This window comes from Egretta garzetta, unplaced genomic scaffold (genome assembly GCF_000687185.1).
Source record: "Egretta garzetta isolate BGI_Z169 unplaced genomic scaffold, ASM68718v1 scaffold340, whole genome shotgun sequence".
In the NCBI taxonomy this organism is placed as follows: domain Eukaryota; kingdom Metazoa; phylum Chordata; class Aves; order Pelecaniformes; family Ardeidae; genus Egretta; species Egretta garzetta.
In genome coordinates this window covers 2,695,948-2,715,789 of record NW_009258377.1, presented here as the reverse complement: position 1 = coordinate 2,715,789, position 19,842 = coordinate 2,695,948, and the positions used below count along the sequence as shown (strand labels likewise).

At 42.3% G+C, this 19,842-nt stretch overlaps 2 protein-coding genes across 2 annotated transcripts in view; both read right to left on the bottom strand.

The window, feature by feature from the left end:
• RPS20 (ribosomal protein S20) overlaps positions 1–231 on the bottom strand; it is a 3,447-nt gene extending 3,216 nt beyond the window's left edge. The window contains exon 1 of the mRNA XM_009640280.2: positions 128–231. Within this exon, the coding sequence (XP_009638575.1) occupies positions 128–231 (104 nt within the window). The remainder of the gene's footprint in view (positions 1–127) is intronic.
• A 16,586-nt stretch (positions 232–16,817) lies between these two features.
• Positions 16,818–18,026, bottom strand: MOS (MOS proto-oncogene, serine/threonine kinase). Its single transcript, XM_009640398.2, has one exon. It carries the CDS (start codon positions 17,984–17,986, stop codon positions 16,937–16,939), a length of 1,050 nt encoding a protein of 349 aa, XP_009638693.1. The 5' UTR covers positions 17,987–18,026; the 3' UTR covers positions 16,818–16,936.
• Between the last annotated feature and the right edge of the window lie 1,816 nt (positions 18,027–19,842).

Here is a 19,842-nt window from a genome sequence, read left to right as displayed (position 1 = left end):
AGTCACTACTGAAAGTGGAGGTGTGAGAACAGACGTTTTAAGCAGCTTTAAGTAGAAATGCTGGTTTTGTTCATTCCTGAATGTAGGAACTTAACTTCATTTTATTTATTGAAGTTGCTTTACTTACCTAGGTTGGGTATCGCAGGGATGCGCTTTTAATGAGAGCAGGCACTGATTTGGCCTGGACACTGGTAACTGTCGATCCCCAAACAAGTGTTTTGCTGAGAGCATGCCCGTTCTAGTTACATCGCAACTTGAGAGATGTATCTGACTGGAGAAACACGTTAGATGTTATGAAGTTGATGGCCTCCAGTAAGGTCATTCTGATTATATTTTTAAAATATTTTAATTCTAGTTTGGGCAGGGGATTGTCCAGTAATCATAGATGTGTGCTGTGAGCAAAACTACTGCCACCTTTGGAAACTTAGTAATTACTACAGTTGTTCAGAAAAGACTCCTTGGGCTTTTAATCTGAACTTACTTTTAGCTATCACACAGCACTTAATATAATTCCTCCCCCAAAAATACTTGAATAGGTCTTCGTATGCTCCTTAAACCTCGTGTGATGGAGGCAACGCTTGTATGCCAATTAGTCCATCGTGGGGCTCAATTTTAGACTTGTTTTGCACTTGGATCGTTTGTATTTGCTCTTTGAAAGCTCTGGTTTACTGACAAGTAGTCCAAAGAAGGATTAGATGCTGTATCCTGGTAGAGCAGTTCCAATAAATGCAGATACAGAAGTAGCCATCCTATCATTGCTTCCTGACATGCAGCAATGTCTTTTGCCAGTGAAGGTCGGCACTTGGGAAAAATCCGGTTTGGTGATAGTCCTGTTTCTCTGGCCTCTTCCTCCCTACAGTGAAAGCAGCATTTGTTTCTGGTGGTTTGTTTTCTGAGCCATTTAACAACTACATTAACAATTTTGAACTCGCTTATGTGTAAGGAATCCATGTTTACTCTATTGTCAGCTATTCCAACTACTTCCTGAGGAAGTTTTCCATCTCTGAGTTTCATATTCATCCCCCTTACATACGTGAGCTCAGACTGATCATGCCGGAACAATTTTCCAGTAATCCCGATGGTTCCAAATCAGCAAGCTTGCTACATTATTTACTTCTATGAATGTTCTTAGTAAACTTTATTTCCAGATAAAATATTGAATAGCGTGGTGCCAAGAACTAATTCCCATGGGATTCAATTAGAAATATATCTGACAGATTCCTTGTGGATGACACAGATCTGTAACTTCAGTTTTAATTTACTTACTGTGAACTGTATGTGCACAGCTATGCCGGTTTCTCGGTGTCCTACTGAAGAAGTCAACATACAAACATGTTAGAACAACACTTCCTATTGTCTACCAAATACATGCTCTAATTGCATAAGGGAAAAAAGTCGATCTGAAAAGATACATTTTTCCATACATTCAAGCTGTATAATTTAAGTAAAATTCCCTCATTTATTTCTTGTTCCTATATCAAGAAGTCAGTATTTTTTGTCTTTCCCTGGGATTAATGCAAGGTTGACAGTCAGTTCCTGAATTTTTTCCTTTCTTACTTTTTTTTTTTTTTTCCCCTAATATTGGGATCACCTCAGCTTTCTCTGAATTTTTTTTTTTTTCTTTTTCCTGGGCTTCCCCAGGTTTCTCAAAGCTTACAGAAAATCTACATTAACAGCACAGAATTCTCCTTTGGCAGCTCAGCTGCTGATTTAACAACTGCCTTACTTCTGTTCCTATGTTTAAGGCTTTCCTTAGCTATTGTTAGAATTTAGTGAGATAAATATGCTACTTTTTCTCCACAAATGTAGAACAGAAACTTAGCTGAACGTCCTGGTTTCTCTGAAATACACTATTAAAAAAAAAAAAAACCAAACCCAAACTCCTTCATGCTATTCACGTGGGTAAATATCCATTATCAATAAAACTTCTTGCTTACCTTCTGAATATTCTGTCATTCTTGGCTTCTGATTCATATTTTATATTATGCCTGGTTTTCCTTCGGTTACATATTGGTTTTAATGTAGGGTTTTCTTCCCGGCTAACATTAACTCCAGTTTAGTTATGAGGTTTTGGGTTTGTACATATAAATACACTGTTGGCATATGCTTTTTAGATTAATCTTCCAGGAGTGTTCTCCTCATGTCATGTAATTAAGCAGGTAAATTATTAAGAAGTAAGGTATGCTTTTAACATGACTTAGTAGTCTGTAGCAGAAACAATATAATATCTAGTTTCATGATTTATCACTCAGAATATTGTTACATGTGCATTCATGACACTTTCTGACTTTGTTTTTTATGGATTACTGGGGAGGGGTTTCTCCCTTCCTTTGACCAGTTTGTCCTTCAGAAATGGTCTTCAGTAATTAATGATCTGAATATTTTGTTATCCATGTATTTTTCTACTAGCTTATAGTAAAACCAGTTAGATTCAATTTATGCTTCCAAATTAGTAATTCAGTTCCTATTAATTAAATATGTATGTGTAGGAGTTAGGTTCTTGCCAGGTTTTGGTCCTTTACTTAATTTTAGCCTGAACATCTTTACTTTGTGCTAAATGAATGGTCACGTGGTTCTTTAGCTCGTTAATGCCATTGCATTTAATCTTGCTAAGTTTTGCCTGGGAAGATTCCCCCCACCCCACCCCATGACAGGCTAAATTATGCCATTTTTTTATCCAGAAAAGATGGTCCAATATTCTACAAATCTAAATCTTTTTATTTTAGATGTCAATTCACCTTCTGTCTTCCTTTGTTCACGTGACAAAAGGATCTTCGAGGAGATCTCCTAGACGTTCTTGTTGTGCTACGGGGGTCATCATTTAAGATTAGATCCTGGTAGAGTCTGCCTGTGTGTCTGAAGAGTTAACTGAATGAGCAGATGTGCCTCTGTCACTCAGCACCTTCCAAAGTATTGGAGTAACTTCTTGAAATGGAGGCTTTGCTTCCTTAAATCTGCTTTGTCATTTTTTATAGTGATTATTTGGCATGGGCAGCTCCCTGGAAGCTACTTGGGTTATGCCAGCCTAATGCCTCCACTCTTTACGTTCAGTGGTGATTAACATAGTGCAAAAATATATTCCTATTTACTTGGAAAATTACTTCCTTCTCCAAGGTCTTTGCAATCTGAATGCACTTTAAAGATTTTGTTTGAACTTCTGATCACAAAATGCCTGTGCAGCAGGATCATCATACTCAAGGCTTCTCAGGAAATCATCAGTAGGTGGTGGAGTATCTAAAGCAGTCAGCAGCAATCCAATGAAAGCTGTTTTCAAGCCTTTTAAGAAAGGCTTTAGCGTCTGCTTGGTCTTAATTGTAGGTATCTGCTGATCCTCTTGTGTTAATTTGAAGTTACTCAGTTGTATCATGTCTCAGAACTCTCCTCCAAGTTCTTTACTCAGCAGTTAGGTAGTACCTGTTCATATCTCTTTGTCCTCTATAGATTTTGAACATCTGTATTTACTGTGTCTACAGCTGTGTCAGCTGTTGAAACTTCCAGAAAGCCCACTGGAACTGAAAATACCCCTTTTTTAAAGATGAATTTGTGTAGTTGGGTAGTTGCTAACTGGCAACTAATGTTCTCGGCAGGTAGCAGACAGACAGAGCACACAGTGCATGAACACTGGTTTGCAGCTGGAGTTCTCATATTGCACCTAGCCTGTCCATTTTACATTGTTTAAATTTTCATGCCAATTCTGGCATAAAGATCACCATTTAAAAATGCAAGCCCCCTCCAAATACTAAGCTCTCTTTACCTTAAAATTTTTTTATGTAACTATGGAAAACATGAACTAGATCCATGACTCAGAAAAAGAGCGGTTTTTTTTTTTACTGTTGACAAATGTTGCCATGAATATCGATCATTGAGAGATTTTTTTCAAGTAAGAAGCATGAGCTTCATAATTATTATTGCAAGCTCTTTCCTCCTAAACCTGTATTTTACACCTGACAGATAATACACTTGGCTTCTAATATTGACCTGGTTGGAGCACGACTTCCCTGAAATTTCTCCTGTGTCAGCCTGTGTTGCCTTGTTCCTCTGACACAAATCACAGTAACAAAAAATACTTAACTGCTAATACGCTACAGCACTTCTAGTGACACCGAATCTGTGGTACATCATTGCAACATGTCCTTGAACACTCGGGATTGAAATGGGATTGTACATCTGGGCTGCTTTCAGGAGGATATTATTTGAATTTGTCCTGCCCCGGTTCAGTTGTAAGCTTTTTTTTCAAATTGATGAGTTATGTCTTCTCTGCTTGCCCGGAAGAATGTTTGCTGCCTCTCCACTCCTTGCTCTGCAGATGCGATGCTTCTGTTAAATTCGTAGTAATGAAACAGCAACTTTTTGCAGAGAATAACTGTGCAACTCTCACAGTCTTGACAACACCGAGGCAGTTTATTGATTAGCAACATGCAATTTGCCAGTAATCAGTGAACTATATACTGTGGATCAGTATTGGCAATACAACAGAAATCACGATACTAGATGGTTACAAAGTGTTAATAAGCACCTACAAATTTCTTACGTACCCTACTACAACTGATTCCACTTAAGTATTCACACAGCTCTGTGCACATCCCCTCTCTTCAAGAAGTGTGGGTTACAAATGCACACTCCCACTTTTGGGAGTGCAGATTTCCCTGTTTCTAAATCCTTCTTGTTGGAGGTGTGGGCACGTGTACCCGTTCAACTAATCCACACGCTGGTGAAAGCGTACCCCAGGAGTTCCCCTGTGTGCTCCCCAGAGCTGGGTCCTCACTGCCGTGCCTCACCCTGTCGGTCCCCCAGCCTGTACCGGGAGTGGGGTGGCAGCCGCTTACCGTGTCCGAGGGGGAGGATGCTGCCCGGCCTTAGAAGTAATGATGCCTGCTGCTCTGGTACTGCTTTCCCACCCCAAGGTTTCTTCCAGCAATCACAAATTCTCATGCTGCTTTTCAAGCTAACTTCTTTTCCCAAAAGGCTCCTGGTAATCTGATCCCCTGGTTACTGTTTAACCTGGGTGATCATTGTCTTAAGCAAACTTTGTTATTGTTACTTTCCTCTTAGCGTTATCAGGTTTTGGGCAAACATCCTCTCAGAACATGCCGATTTGGGTATTCTGTTCGCACGCACTATTTACACTGACATTCCTACCGTATCATCTGTTGTTTTCCAGGCCACATTACCAAGAGGGGGGCACGCAATTCCTGTACAAAAAAATCCCCGGCATCAGTCCAGTGAACGCAGAACTAGTGGACACACAAACAAAACTCCTACTTTTGCATCCAGTTTTCATTTTGGAAATCATCTTGGAAGACTTCATGTGCAGAAAGGTTAATCAAGTATAAAAAATCTATTCCAAACTACACAAATCTGTCCAGTCCAGATTTGGCCACTTCAGGTGGCACTGCTTGGCACAGTTTGTTGTGATCTGTGTTACTTTGAAAAAATAGACAGTTCAAGAAGACTGCAATGGTTTGCAGCACGTGTTGAAAAGCTTCATCTAGTCAAACAACATCCATGTGACTCTTTGAACATAGCAAGCTGTTTTACCGACTGAATTGGGAACGGCTTCCAGGATGCAGATTGGTTTGCTACACTTAGCACGCTGGCTTCTCTCTCGGAGTGTTTAGGAACTAGCGGTGCAGGTTGGTGCGTACGAACTCTTCACAATACTGTGCTGGTAAAGACTTTGGTGTTGTCTTTCCTCCTTATGTCTGCCTCCTGCAAAGACTTTGTGGGAAGCTACTGGCAGCAGGGTGTTTGCATGTTTGGATGTCTGTCCTCGAGGAAGAAAAAGTTGATTAATTTTACAGCAGTTATGTTTACCAATATATGTAGTCCACATACATTTTTGCCCATGACCCTCTGTCTACTGTTTTAGAGCCCAGTTATGAAGTTACTGATCAGTTTTTTTCTTCCAAAGACCAGTTTAATCTAATCTAATTCTTTGGCGAGACAGAGTAGGAGGGAATTGTTTCACGGTGCTTGTGCCGCCTCTCTATCATGGAGCAGGGATAATTTAAGGAATGATCCTGGCCTCACACTGCCTTACAACTAGACAAAAAAACTTCTTTTGATATAGAATGCATCACTGCATCATGGTTTTCCTTTTTTTTTCCTGAGAAGTTTTTCTTCATCCCGTTAAGATTAGTTTCCTCCTTGTGATATTTTTGATCCAACTAGTTTTCAGATGATGAACGTTTGCAAGCACAAAATTTAGCAAATGCTTGCCATAGATGATGATGAGATTTAAAACAAGGGGGAATCGCCATCTTGATGGTACAGGACTGTTAGAGCAGGATATTAGTTGCATCTCACAATTTTATCTAGATTACATCCAGGTGTCAGATTGACTTCTGTGGGACTTGCGAAGAGATGCCCTTCCCAACCCTGGAGTCTGTAAAGAAAGACTAAAGCTCATTCAGTAATGCTTCTCCTCCCGTGACCTGACCCTGTGTGAACAAGCCAAGTTAAATTACTCAAAAGCTGACAGAGACAGGAATAATAACATAAAACTTAGGACCTGGAACTAAAGGAGATACTGTGGTGTTAAAGATGTGCTTTAGAAACAGGAATTATTAGCCACTGAGGAAATCATTACACTGTGATTGTTCAGAACAGCTGGTCGGATCCACAACATCACATGAAAGTGATCCAAGAGGCATCAAATCTGAAGAAGTTTTGGTTTCAAAGGGCTTGCTAACTTCTCTAAAAAGCTAATGTGGCAAAGCGGCAGCTGCAGCCTACTACGCAGAAATCCTGAGGTTGCGGTAGGGGGGCAGGAACAACAACCGTAATGCTATTTCATGGAAGACCCAGCGGTTCTGTTTAAGGGAACAACTTACAGGAGAGTGAAGCAAGTCTATCCAACTTGTCTTTCAGCTAAACATACGGCAGAAGTTCCTACTTCACTTGTAACGAAAACAGGCCGTGGACATGTCCTTTCACACCAGTCTACAAGACATCATTGTTACAAATAGGAATATGGATTGGTTAGTCTCCCAGGAAATACTATAAAATAGAAAAGTCTTCTTCCCCTGCAACAATTGCTCAAATGTTGTAAGAGCAGTTATACATAGATGCACACAACTGCACTTCCAATGTTCCCACCGCTGTGCATGGTGAAAATGCTAGCAACGGGTTTTCCAGCTGCAGCTCAAGGGGAGCAGTATTGTCTACTGGTTTAAAACTGAGGAAGAGATAGTATTAGTGCTTAGACAGTTCTGGTCAAGCTTTTGATTTTTAGGCAAATAAAATTAATTATTGTGGTGTTCACAGAAGGTGGTTTTGAGTATGCTAGCCACGCCTCCTGAAAAAATGTCAAGAAACATTAATACTTGTAATTTTTTCAGCATTATGATCTCATGTTTTTCTTTCAAGTACAAAATATGTATATTGCAAAATAATCTTTCAGTAATTATGACTGTTGGAAGATGTTTCTGAGATCACCAAGCAGGTACTTCGTTCTATCAATGGCCCCTTTCCCACACCCTTACAGCAGATATATTTCCTTTCTGAGAGTCCCTTACGTGCCCAGAGGAAGAACTGCCTCTCATACATGCTTGTGAAATGTTACTGATGTGAGGTAGAGCCGATCACTTTGTTCTGGCAGGCACAAATGCTTATGCTAATACCTAGGGATTGATTCTGCTCTTTCCTGAAAATAACCCAGCACACCTTTGATACAGAAACCTGAGCTTTTTACTCTTAAAATCTTCTGTATATAACAGTGACTCCTATGACCTGGTGGTAACAGGTGACTGCTCTGAATGGAATCAGTGGCCTCATCTAATTTTAAGCACTTCTTCAAGACCTTAGTTTAAGTCATACAGGGTCCTGACAGTCCAGTGGGAAGGTAGCTCTAGTGTACAACACAGAAATTCACGTGCTTATAAAATAAACTTATTTTTCAATGAGAGCTTCACTGATTGAAAGGCTTGTGGCAAATAGGTTCATTTTTGGGGGTGTCTTCCTGCTCCCTGGTTCTGGCTTGCCTCATTGCCTCCCCCAGCCACCTCCCTTGTCTCCCTGTGCAAATGGCTCGTTCATACTACCCTTCCTATGACTTGTCAGGTTGTGCTAATTTTTTTTTACAGTTGGGACACTTTTTCAAATTCTGTTTGCAATTCAATACACAACTTCTTAAATGAACTATGCAAGTATGAAAAGGTTTTAAAAAAATTAAATTTAATTTCCTCTGCTGTTGACAGGAATGATTAATTAAATTTTAAGAATATCCTTTTCTCCCCCCTTGAAATTAAAAAACACCTAATAGCAACCATTTCACTTCCAAAAGCAATACAAGGATTGACAGCTTTAAGGGAGGTCTGGAGAAGTTCTGTCATTTTCTATACGAAGAGAAATTCGGGTGACATTCATCTACCGGCATGTCAATGCAATGATACATTCCTTTGAAAGCTTTGTGTGTGGCTTTTGTGTTATCTGCAAAACATTTTAATGGGACTGTTAGATAAGAGAGAAACAAGAATGTGGCCAAAGTATATGATATCTCTCTAAACTTACTGTATTATAGAATATATACTATTAACTACTATTAAAAAAAAAATCCAGCCTCCCCAGCCTATCAGTTCCCATATTTACAGTCAGCTTGTTTACTATCTCTGTTCAGGTGCAACTTTCTATATTTGCCTCTGGGGCCAGCTTCACCTTGTGCCGTTCCTGAATCAAAACTCATTCACTATTTTTGAAGTAAGTGGTTGAGAAAAATACACAGCTTGAAAACAAAACTGGTTTTCCTTCCGCCCTTTTGGGGGGAGTAACTTAAAAAGAGCTGGACATCTATGTTTCCAGTTCGCAGCCTACTTTGCTCTTTGTAGCCTGGCACATGTGCAGTAGAATATTTATTAAGTTATGAATTACCCTATTATCCCAGGTGCCCTGCAAAGGCAAATGCAGTCACCTCCCTGCTCTGCTGAACACTCAGGCTATTGAACTTCAGGCTGGGTAGGGACCATAACTCGGCCTTGTGCTCGGAGAAGTCCAGGGGTGGATGGTGCCTCTACTATCAAATTGTCCCATGGCATCCTTAGCTGATGGCAGACTGGGATAGACGCCAGTAGACTTTTTTGTTCCATTTGCCTTCTTTAACTGGTTTTAAGGCTTTTCATCTGACAGGCAGACAAATATTTGGCAGCTGGGTTAACTGAAGCATAGAAAGAGGCTCTTTGAGCATTGCATTAAGGTATTTGCAGCAGATAAATGGCTAAAAGAAAGTGTAAGTAAAATGTTCAAAGTGTAGTTGATTTTAAGAATAACCATTCGTTTTCTGCCCCTGTTTTCATCTGTGTTCTAGTGGCTGAATTTATGAACACAGATGCTATTGCTGCAAAAATTAACACACAAGTCAAATACTAAGCATCCACTTAAGTCCCATTGAATTTACAAATATTTGTGGTATATTTTGTAAAATATTTTTTTTGTTTTGTTTGCTTTGCTGCAGATATATCTTACCACAGAATACAGAAGCAACCCATATGTCTTCACACTCATGCCTTCATGCTTCGCATCATACCTTCTGTATTAAGGATGTGCCCACCTCCAAGTCATATAGTATTTTTATCATTTGAAGATAGTGTTGTTACCTCCCTCTTTCTGGGTTGAAAGCCATGACACCCAAAAATGGGGGGGAGAGGGGGAAAGGAATATGAAGTAAGTGAGTACAGAAGAAGCCTCCAAAGAAAGAGGAGCAAACAACAGAACAAGCCAGGAGCAGGGTTAAAGAGGCTCCTTGTTGATGGGAAGCCAGAAGCTATGTCAAAGAGAAACAGATAACCGTTCCCTGCTTAATTATCAAATATGTTTAACTGTAATACTCCCATCCATCCTCAAATAAAGAGAGTAGCATCAGAATTGCAGCTTATGCTTACTTTATAAAAAAACAATTATGAAATGTCTGTTGATATTTCTGTTTGGGAACCAAAGACATTAAACCTTCATTAATAGCTGTAGTAAGTGAAGAGTAATACAGAATGATAAACTACACTGCCTTGCTTTTTGTTTTCCTTCTCATTCTTCTAGAAACTGTTTATTACAACTGCATACTTCCCATGCTTCTAACCATTTTTTCTTGTCTTATAATCACTTGACTGCTAAAGTAATGGTTGAACTTCATAGAACTCAAGAGAGCACCTGGAAGTTGCTTTCCATTGCATGGAAAAATTTAATTTTGACCTAAAACAATTTCAGCACTAACTAGTATTGGCTCTTATTTGGCGATTCAGTTTGAATTAGATAAAATTACATCAAATGTCTTTCTTAACTGCATCCCGTAAAATTTTGCATATGTGCCCATCTGAGGGAAAAGAGGAGATACATGGGGAAGGCTGGGGGTGGTGGGAGATTGATGAAGACTAGCTGAAGTCCCCATCTGGGCTGTGGTCACCCCAAACTGCTAAGAGGCAGACTCTAACCCACCTGGTTTTGAACAGTTAGCTCTCAGCGCTGCAGAGCTGGAAGTTTGAAAGGCAGCTTGTGCTACTCGTGAACAGAGAACGTAAAACAAAGCCAAGAAAACAGCTCACCTTGAGAAAATGGCCGCTGTGACATGGCATCACAGCATCCCAGAAATGGCACTTCAGTTGATGCTACAAAAAACCGCCAAACCTAAATAGAAGAACAGTTTAGTTTCCAAGGAAAGTAATCATACCAAGCTGTGGAACTTGGTTGACGGTAAGACATGAGTGATCTAGTATTTACCACTTGGGACAAATGAGGCTTTGTTCCTTCCTAAGAGCACAGTCAAGATGCGTAGTCACTCTTATTTGAGGAGGACCAGCCTGTTCTTAGCACCAGGTAACCCGTGCCCTGAATAGAGCATACCTGGCTGGAAGAAGGCCGGAGGGCACAGCCCAAGGGCATCTTACAATACCACTGTGCCCAGACTTGCACCGATGCTGCATCATCTGAATCTGTGGAATTCTGGATCCCATACTTCCAAATTTGCTAGACCCAACAGAGCTGACCGGGAGATGAATGCTAGTTCAGCCTTTCAAACTCACTGTGCTTTTATATATACCCTGCCAAGGCATTTAGTCCACAGAAAGAAATAGTGATGCCCCTTTTATATTTGGTTGTCTGGATGATTGGGGCAGCCATAGAAAGAATCCTCAGCACTGGCCTCACAAGGGTTTCACACTCCGAAAGCATAGCAAGGTGTCAATAAACTACAACTACCTGGTTGTAGTGCTTTCTCCAGGCCTTCAACAAATCTTCTGTTTAGGCTGATCAAACTGCTGGTGATCGGTTCCAGGAATGAAGAGAATAAATAAACTAGGTACAAATAACCCTTAAGGTTTATCCTGACTTGTAACTATGTCTTGCTAACTGTCTGGAACTGTGTTGCATTCATATGTTTGGGGAAGGAGAGGTAAGGAACAAAAACAGCCTCTAGAAAGGCTTAGGGAAAAATCTGGATGAACAGAATCCCCTAAGGGTTGTAACACGATTGTCTGCAACTGCCCTGCTAGCATCGTGTGCCTTCTGGTAACGTTGAACATGGATGTATGCAAGTGTGACAGGGCTAAGGAGCAATGTGCAGCTACACTCATTAGCTTTAATGCCAGCTTTAGAAGCGAGAAGGCTTCTTTTAAAAACCTGGACCCGTGTCCAGATGAAGAAAACAGAAAGGATAAAAGTTGGGTGGATTAAATATAAAAATAGGTGGAAAAAACCTGCAAGGAACTAACATAAACCCCATAATTTATACTTTTCAAAATATCAAGAACAAGAAATCTATCAAGCCTCTCTGGTAGATCTACTGATGTCAGGTTTTTTAAAAGAAAACCAAACCAAAACAAGAAAATACTAATCATTGAACCCTGACCCCCTCGCCAAGAAAGCAAAGCCATTACAAAGAATCAAAGTGTGTTCCTTGCATGTTGTCCCTGGACACAAAATAGGCTCATGCTAGAAACATTTTTGTAGGAGAACTCAGGAGCTGTCTGAAATTCAAGCATCTACAAATGTTATTATAATTGCAGAACTTTTGTGGTTGGAAGGGACCTCTGGAGATTGTCGGGTCCAAACCCCAGTTCAGAACAGGGTCGTTTGGAGCAGCTTGCTCCGTACCAAGCCCAGCTGGGTTTTCAGTATCTCCAAGGATGAAGTCCCCCACATCTCTGGGCAACCCGTTCCAGCATCTGACCCTCACAGTAAAACAGTTTTTTTCTTGCATTTAAATAGAGTCTCCTGTCCTTCAGTTTGTGTCTATCGCATCTTGTCCTGTCACTGGCCACCATTGAGAAGAGCCTGGCTCCATCTTTTCTGCATCCCATCAGTATTTATAGAAACCAGTGGGAGCCCCCTGAGACTTCTCTTTCCAGGTTGAACAGTCCCATATCTCAGTCTCTCCTCACATCCAGAGGTTCCAGTCCCCTCATCAACTTAATGGCCCTTCGCTGCACTCCTGGTCCAGGATATCCATGACTTTCTTGTTCTGGCAGAGTCCTGAGCCCGACACAGCGCTCCAGATGTGCCTCACCAGTGCTGAGTGAGCAGAGGGGAATAATCTCCTCTGGCAATGCTCTGGAAGAGCTGGCATCGCCCTCTGCAGCGCACCCCTGGATGCTGTTGGCCGCCTTTGCCACAAGGGTGCATTGCTGGCTCATGTTCAGGTCTGTGGCTGCCAGGAGCTCCAGGTCCTTTCCTAAAAAGCTGCTTTCTAGCTGTTCGGCCCCCAACCCGTACTGGTGCGTGGGGTTCTCCTCCACCAGCTGCCCAACTTCACAGTTCCCTGCATTAATTCCTGTTGGCCGTTTTCTCCAGCTTCACCAGGTAAGGACCCTCTGAATACCAGCACAGCCATCTGAGGTACTGACTGCTCCATCCAATTCTGTATCATCTCAAAACTTGCTGAGGGTGAGCTCTGTCCCATCATCCAGTCATTAATGGAGATGTTAACCTGTACTGGGCCCAGTATTGATCTCTGGGGTACACTACCAGTGACTGGTCTCCTGCTGGACTTCATGCCACTGATCACAACCCTTTGAGCCCAGCAGCTCAGCTAGTTTTCAGTTTTTACCATCTATCTAGCCTGTACGTCATCAAGTTCTCTATAAGGATGTAATGGGAAACAGTGCTAAAAGCCTCACTAAGGACAAGCTGAGCAACAACCACTACTCTCCCCTCACCCAGCAAGCCACTAATCTCATCACAAAATGCTCCAGGTTGGTCAAGCATGATTTCCTATTCATAAATCCACTCTGACTAATCCCAGTCACCTTCTTGTCCTTCATATGCTTAGCAGTGGTTTCCAGAATTATTTGTTCCACCACTTTCCCAGGGATTTAGGTGAGGTTGACTGGCTTGTAGTTTTCCAGATCCTCCTTTTTGACCATCCTGCAGATTGGAGTGACATTTGCTTTCTTCCAGTCCTCAGGAATCTCTGCTGACTTCCATGACCTTCCAAATATAATTGAGTGGCCTCACAAACGACATCAGCCAGCTCCCTCGGCATTTGTAGGTGCATCCCATCAGGTCCCGTGAGCTTGTGTACCTCCTGTTCGTTTGAATGTTCCCTAAACTTATTCTTCTCTACCAAGGATAAGTCTCCCTTGCTCCAGCTTTCTCACTGGTCTCAGGGGCCCACGATTACAAAATGCAAACCTTACCATTAAATACCGAGGTGAAGAAATCACAGAAGAGTAGTTTGGCCTTCTCCATGTTGTCACCAGCTCCTCTGCCGCATTCATCTGTGGGCCCAGATTACCCCTAGTCTTCCTTTTGCTGAGGATATACCTGTAGAAACCTTTTCTGTTGCTCTTCACATCCTTTACCAGATCCAATTTGAGACAGGCTTTGGCTTTTACAACCCCGTCTCCCCACACTTGGGGCAGTGTCTCTATATTCCTCCTGGGTGATCTGACCCTGCTTCTACCTCTTTTATGTTTATTTTTCATGTTTGAGTTTAATCAGGAGCTCCTTGTTTATCACTGGGGGCATCCTTGCTCGGTTTCCTGTTCATTTGGGATGGACCAATTTTGAGCCTGGAGAAGGCAATCCTTAAAAATCAACCAGGTGTCCTGGGTCTCTCTTCTCTACGGGACCATATCCCATAGAAGCCTTTAAGAAATAACTTAATTATATGATTGACATCTGTACAAGATACATTAGCAGATACAATATTAAAGGAATTAACAGACACAGAGAGAAATGTCATTTGCTTTAGGAGCCAATATTGGTTCAGTCGGAAGGAGTTGTGCTTCACAGTGGTGTTGAATTATATGGGAATTCTTCAGAAGCACCAACAGTATGCAGATAAGGAGCTGGTTGATATGTTTCCCTTGGGTTTCCAAAGGTATTTGAAAAATCCTTCACTGTGAACCTTTTAAAGGTACTAAGCAGCCATGTTTTAAGACAGAAAATCCTGGGCTGGATAAGTGAAAAGATAGGAACAGAGGATGAAAGCAAAGTATCAGTTCTCTCAACTAGAGAAAGCGCCCAGTGGTGTTTCACAGGGTTCTGCACTGCTCGGCACATTCATAAACAGTGCAAGAGGGTGAGCCATAAGATAAATAAATTTGCTGATGGTGGAGTTATTTAGGACAGTGAGGGCAAGGGCCAGCTACAAACCAGCAGAAGGGAATTCAAGGTAAATTGATGTAAAGTGAGGGAAACAGGCAAAATAATGAATTCTGAATTATCAGGCCTGAGATGTTTCTTGATTAGTATTAACTCACTGCTCATTAGCAATCAAAAAGCAGCAAATCAAATCTTAGAAGTTACTTAAAAATAGAGAACATCGTTATGACAGTGGGCTAGGATGTGCCTACATCTTGAGTGCTGCTCAGAGTTCTCACTCCCCCTTGAAAGAGAATCCAGTAAAGTTGACAGAGACATCTGCAGAGCTGATTATGCTTCAAGAGCAGGTCTTGGCCATCCAGTATTCTTCTGCCAAGTATAACAGAGAATTTGAAGGGTGCTTGATTTTTCACAGAGACTCAAGTAGCACTTATTGATGCTAAAGTACCATTAAGCACAAAATATCAAGTTTCTAGCCGTTTAAGCAACAAGCTACCTAGATTGGCAAAATAAATACAACACATAAGCATCTAGGAGTGACTAAAAAACTTAAATTCAATTTTTTATTATATTATTTTGAGGACTGGAGAAACATTTTTATGTCAGGCTTGATGTTAAGGTGAGGCATGCCAATGGCTTTATCCAACATTTTGTCTTACATGTCCTCAGCTAATAATTTTAAAAGGCCTGGATTATATTGCCAGACCTTATAATACTGGCTTATTATGATAACTTTTATAAGATATTTCTTGTTTATTAAAAGAAGTTATGCAACATGAAAAAAACCGTAAGTTCTAGTTCTATAGCATGATTATTTTGACAGAGTAAGCACAGGAAATCTATTCCAGAATTTACCTTAGGTTTTTTCATTCCAGATGGTGTTTTACAGTTCCACTTAAGGGGACAGGAAAGCAAGAAATAGTTAAGCTTAGATATGCTTTATAAACCATTAATTTCAATGACCAACCCAAATACCATAAAGACCTACAGAATCATCTCAAATTCACATAGTTGCTCATTTCCAGGATTTCACGGGGATAAGAACAGATGTGTGTCAGAAATCAGGAAACTGGCTCAATTCCTTTGGGATATTTTTTTCCAGAATGGAAGCAAAGGGGAGGAAGGGGAAGGAAGAAAAACAATTTGGCTGAAACATCATTCTTTGTCCTGCCTTAACAAGAAGTGGAGTCTTTGGGCAGAACGGCAATATCAGCTACAGCAGTCCGGATCTTCCTAGCTCCAGATAAGGGTTGAGGTCTTGACAGATCTATAATTATCAGTTCTGATAAATCAGGAATCGGAGCTCTTTGTCTTTGGCATCGCCTACAGCACTTCCTCTCCCAGACACATTACAACCAGATTAGGAAATCTAGTAGATAAGGCATAAGCAGCGCAGAGGGTAGTTCCATAGTGTGTGCTTTGAGCAGCAGCAGAGCATCATTACTACTGCTTTAAGCAACCTTCCTTCCAGCACTTCCAATATCTCACCTCATACTGACCCATGCATTACAAAGGGCGAGTAATTCCCCCCTTACCCTGCTTTAGGAGGGGTTTTGTATCTATACATCTCCCTTCATGTTTTCCCAATTAGTTTTTTTTTCAAGCTCTCCCTATGCCTTCAAAGCCTGGGAACTTTGTATTCCACACAAGATGCTCTTACAATACTTCAGTTACTGAAGTTTACACTATACCAACTAGCAAGTTGCAACTAACACACCTGGTAGCATGGAGGTCTTCTAAAGCACAGGTTGTTAATGTATCTTCTTACTCATAATACCCTTAGACTGACAAAAAGATTCCTTATTTCAATGGGGAGATCAGGTAGTTCACTTTTTTCATTTCAGAAACAGCATACTTACTGAAAGTAAGTACATCTAAGAACAAGAAAAAAAACCCCACTGACACTATTTATTTTTCTGCATTCATTGATTTGTGATGCATACTCATTCCTTGGTAAATGAAGAGGAAAAGCTCAAACGCACAAACCTAGCTTGTGTAAAGAACTACTCATATCTGACATTTTGGAAATACCAAAAGGTATTATGTACAAAACCCCTTCCAAAAGCAGCCCTTTTTTGTACTTCACTTATTTGAAAACAACTATTTTCTGCACATTGCATTCCCCGGTTTCTCCCTGAGCAAGGCAGCACACCACAGATCAACCAGAAAAAGTTGTATTTGCCAACGTCTTGATCCTTGGCTCTATCCCCTTCCATGGCAAAACCCCACAGTTTTGTTAAATCTCTTTATTTATAATCTTCTTATAACAAAGCATTTTTTTAAACAGTATAAAAAACAGCAACAAAGCCCTTAAATCACCCAGGGGCTAAATTCATTATGTTTGGAGGAAAGGCAGAGGGAAAGAAGAGTTAACACTAGAAGAAAGGGTAAGAAAGAACCCTGAGTTTCCCTAGAGGGTCCCCCTGAGGGCCCGGAGGCTGGGAAGCAGCTGGGCTGCACTCAGGCGCTCCTCTACATTGGCCTTCCAGCAGCAGCTGATGATGCCCTGGAGCCTCTGGCCCACCAGTGACTCGTGGAAAATGGCAGCAGCCAGGGAAGGGCGCAGGTTGTAGGCTACCACGGCGTAGAGCACGTACTGCCGCTCACCCAGGTAGGGCTGCTCTCGCATGACAATTTGCCAGAGGGTGATGGCAAATGAGTAGATGTCTGCTTTGGCAGTGACCCTCTCCCCCTTGAGTAGCTCAGGGGCACGGTGTGTGTACGTGCCCCCTTGCTGGCAAACATGGAGGCTCTGGGACAAGCCCTCCTCCAGTTTCTGGGAGCACCCAAAGTCTCCAATCTTGCACACTCCCTGCTCGGTGATGAAGATGTTTGCAGGCTTCAGGTCCAAGTGCACAATGCCCTGTGAGTGAAGAAAGGCCAAGCCAGTCATAATGTCACAAGAATAGCACACAGTCTCTTCCATGCTCAGGGCCAGCCTTCCACATCCTCCTTCATCATCCTCACCCTGCCTCCACACATCCCCAGTGCCATAAATTACATGGTGCAGGGTGATGTTGCCCACATACTCCATAATGATGGTGCCCAGGCTGTTCTGGCTGGCTGGGGCACACGTGCTGGCAGCCACCACGCGTACCACATTATCGTGCTGCAGCCGGGCTACGTTCAGCTCAGCCCAAAAGCTCTGTCGCGACGCCAGTCGGTTTTTGCTGCTCTTCTTCACCTGCTTCACAGCCACAGTTGCACCACGGTAGGTGGCTTTGTAGACAGAACCAAAGCCCCCAGAGCCCAGGGGCTGCAGGAGGCAGAGCTGATCCCAGTCAATGGAGCACCAGGCCAGGCGTGGAGGCAAGCGGCGAGTCCTGGCTGAAGGAGTTCCCCCCAAGAAGCTTTTGCTGTCTTTGCCAGGGATAACTAAGGGGCTGCTGCAGGGTCGCAAATCCGCAGATGGGGAGAACTCCAAAGGAAGAAAACAATTAAGAGGAATGGGTGAGGGCATAATAAGATGGAGAAAACAATAGGCAGTTGCTAAGACAGAAGACTGAAAAGCTTCCCTGACAGAAAAGACTCTATGGGCCCTTCCAGAGCCTTTTATCCTCTCTTCATCATTCTCCCTCCTGCCCCCAAATGAACTGCATCTGTCACAACTAGCTGAACCCAATCAGGCTCACCTGGAAACATTCTTCTCCAACCCTGGAGTAAATCTCTGGAAACTCAAGGAAAATAGATTTAAAGCTAAAAAAAGTATTAACTCACATGTACTTCATGTAATTTTTAATCTCAAGAGAAAAGAAAGGTGTTCTGCCCATTGAATGCCTCTAGCAAAATGCCCCGGCACTAAATAAAGCGGTGGTTGGTGAAGGCATTTCACCACGGCTCCAGGCAAGAATGATCATCATCATCAGATGCATTAAACCACTCGAAGTCATCGTCAGGGGGAGCAGCTGAAATGGTGAGTGCTCGCATTTAACGAGCCTATGGCAGGCATGACTGAATCCAACCCAAAACATTCTATGATTCTATGATTCTATAAAAGTGTGCTCGTAGAGACCTGCCGCTTAAACACGGCTGGGACAAGGGGATGGGTTGGCTGCTCAGTGCTGTCCATGCAGGACAGCAAGCTTAATAGCAGCACAAAGACAAATGATTGCTCTGTATCATCCATTGGATATAGTAAATAGAATTATATGTAGAAATTTGGTTGTCTTCCCATCATACTCCACGCAGTTACTACGGGTGTGTAAATACTAAGGAATGTACTAAGGATTTCTAGATCCTCCTTAGTAAACATCACTAAATTCACAGAGCTGTTCTGTCAGAAGTCAAACGTACGTAGTTTTGCCTTGCTGGTCCAAATGTTCTTTTTTCAGATGGGCTTTTTCTCTTTTGACCCTGCTTTCACATATTCACCATGCTCATGCTAGCTGTCTCAGTGCTCGGTACCTGCTGTACTGCCCTTCCATCAGAGCACCCTTACGGGACCTGTGCAGCTAAGTGCTTTTGAATATTCCATTAAGTATCTTTCTGTACATGTTGACAAATATCTTGGAAAGCTATTTCCCACCTCCTCGCCCTTCAGGACCTTCCTCTGGATGTCAGCTTTGCCAATACAGGTCCTGCCGTGGGACTTCAAAGACTGGCAGTGCCCGTTTCTCCAGAGTTTACCTCTGGGCAGCACTGGCTCTGCAGGCAGTTCCTGCAGAGTTTTCCTGGTGTTTTCTGTTCCTTTTGCTTCTCTGGATGCATAAGATGCAGCACAGATGCGCTGAGGGAGGTTTTGGGGTGCTCAGAACATGTGCAAGCAGAACTCGTGTGTTCTCCACCTTGAGAAGGGCTCGCTTATTCACCTCAACAGACAAACCTAATGTCCCAAAGACACCTTCTGGCCCTACTCGAACTCTAGATCAGCTCAGCCAGAGGGTTCCAAAGGTGTCACTCTGCAGCAAATTGGTGATGGAGATCTTCCCCGGTGCTAAGACTTAGGACTATTGGGAGAAAGTTGTCATCCCCATTCACAGGAAAGCAAACTTGGACCAGAGGTGAATGAGAATGGGGAATTTGGGTTATCACCTGCCAGTGAGAAACAGATAGGCTGGGGAAGAACTAGACAAATAGGTGCCAATATGAATTGTAGGAGTTGTTAACAAGTGGGAGTGCAAAGAGTTAGGGATGCCAGAAGGCCTCTCGATGGCCCTGGGTGGGGCAGTCCCTGCAGATGGGACTGCCCCACAACATAAGGCTCCTCTTTCCTTCCCCCTCCCAGAAAGGACTCTAACAGTACTGGAGGCCCCTGGACCCCTCTGGTGCTATCGCACCCTGCGAGCTTTCTGCTGTAAAGCACAAGCCAGCCAGGCG

Excerpts from the sequence above, each read along its gene's own strand:
- MOS (XM_009640398.2), bottom strand. The coding sequence starts at position 17,986 with ATGCCCTCACCCATTCCTCTTAATTGTTTTCTTCCTTTGGAGTTCTCC.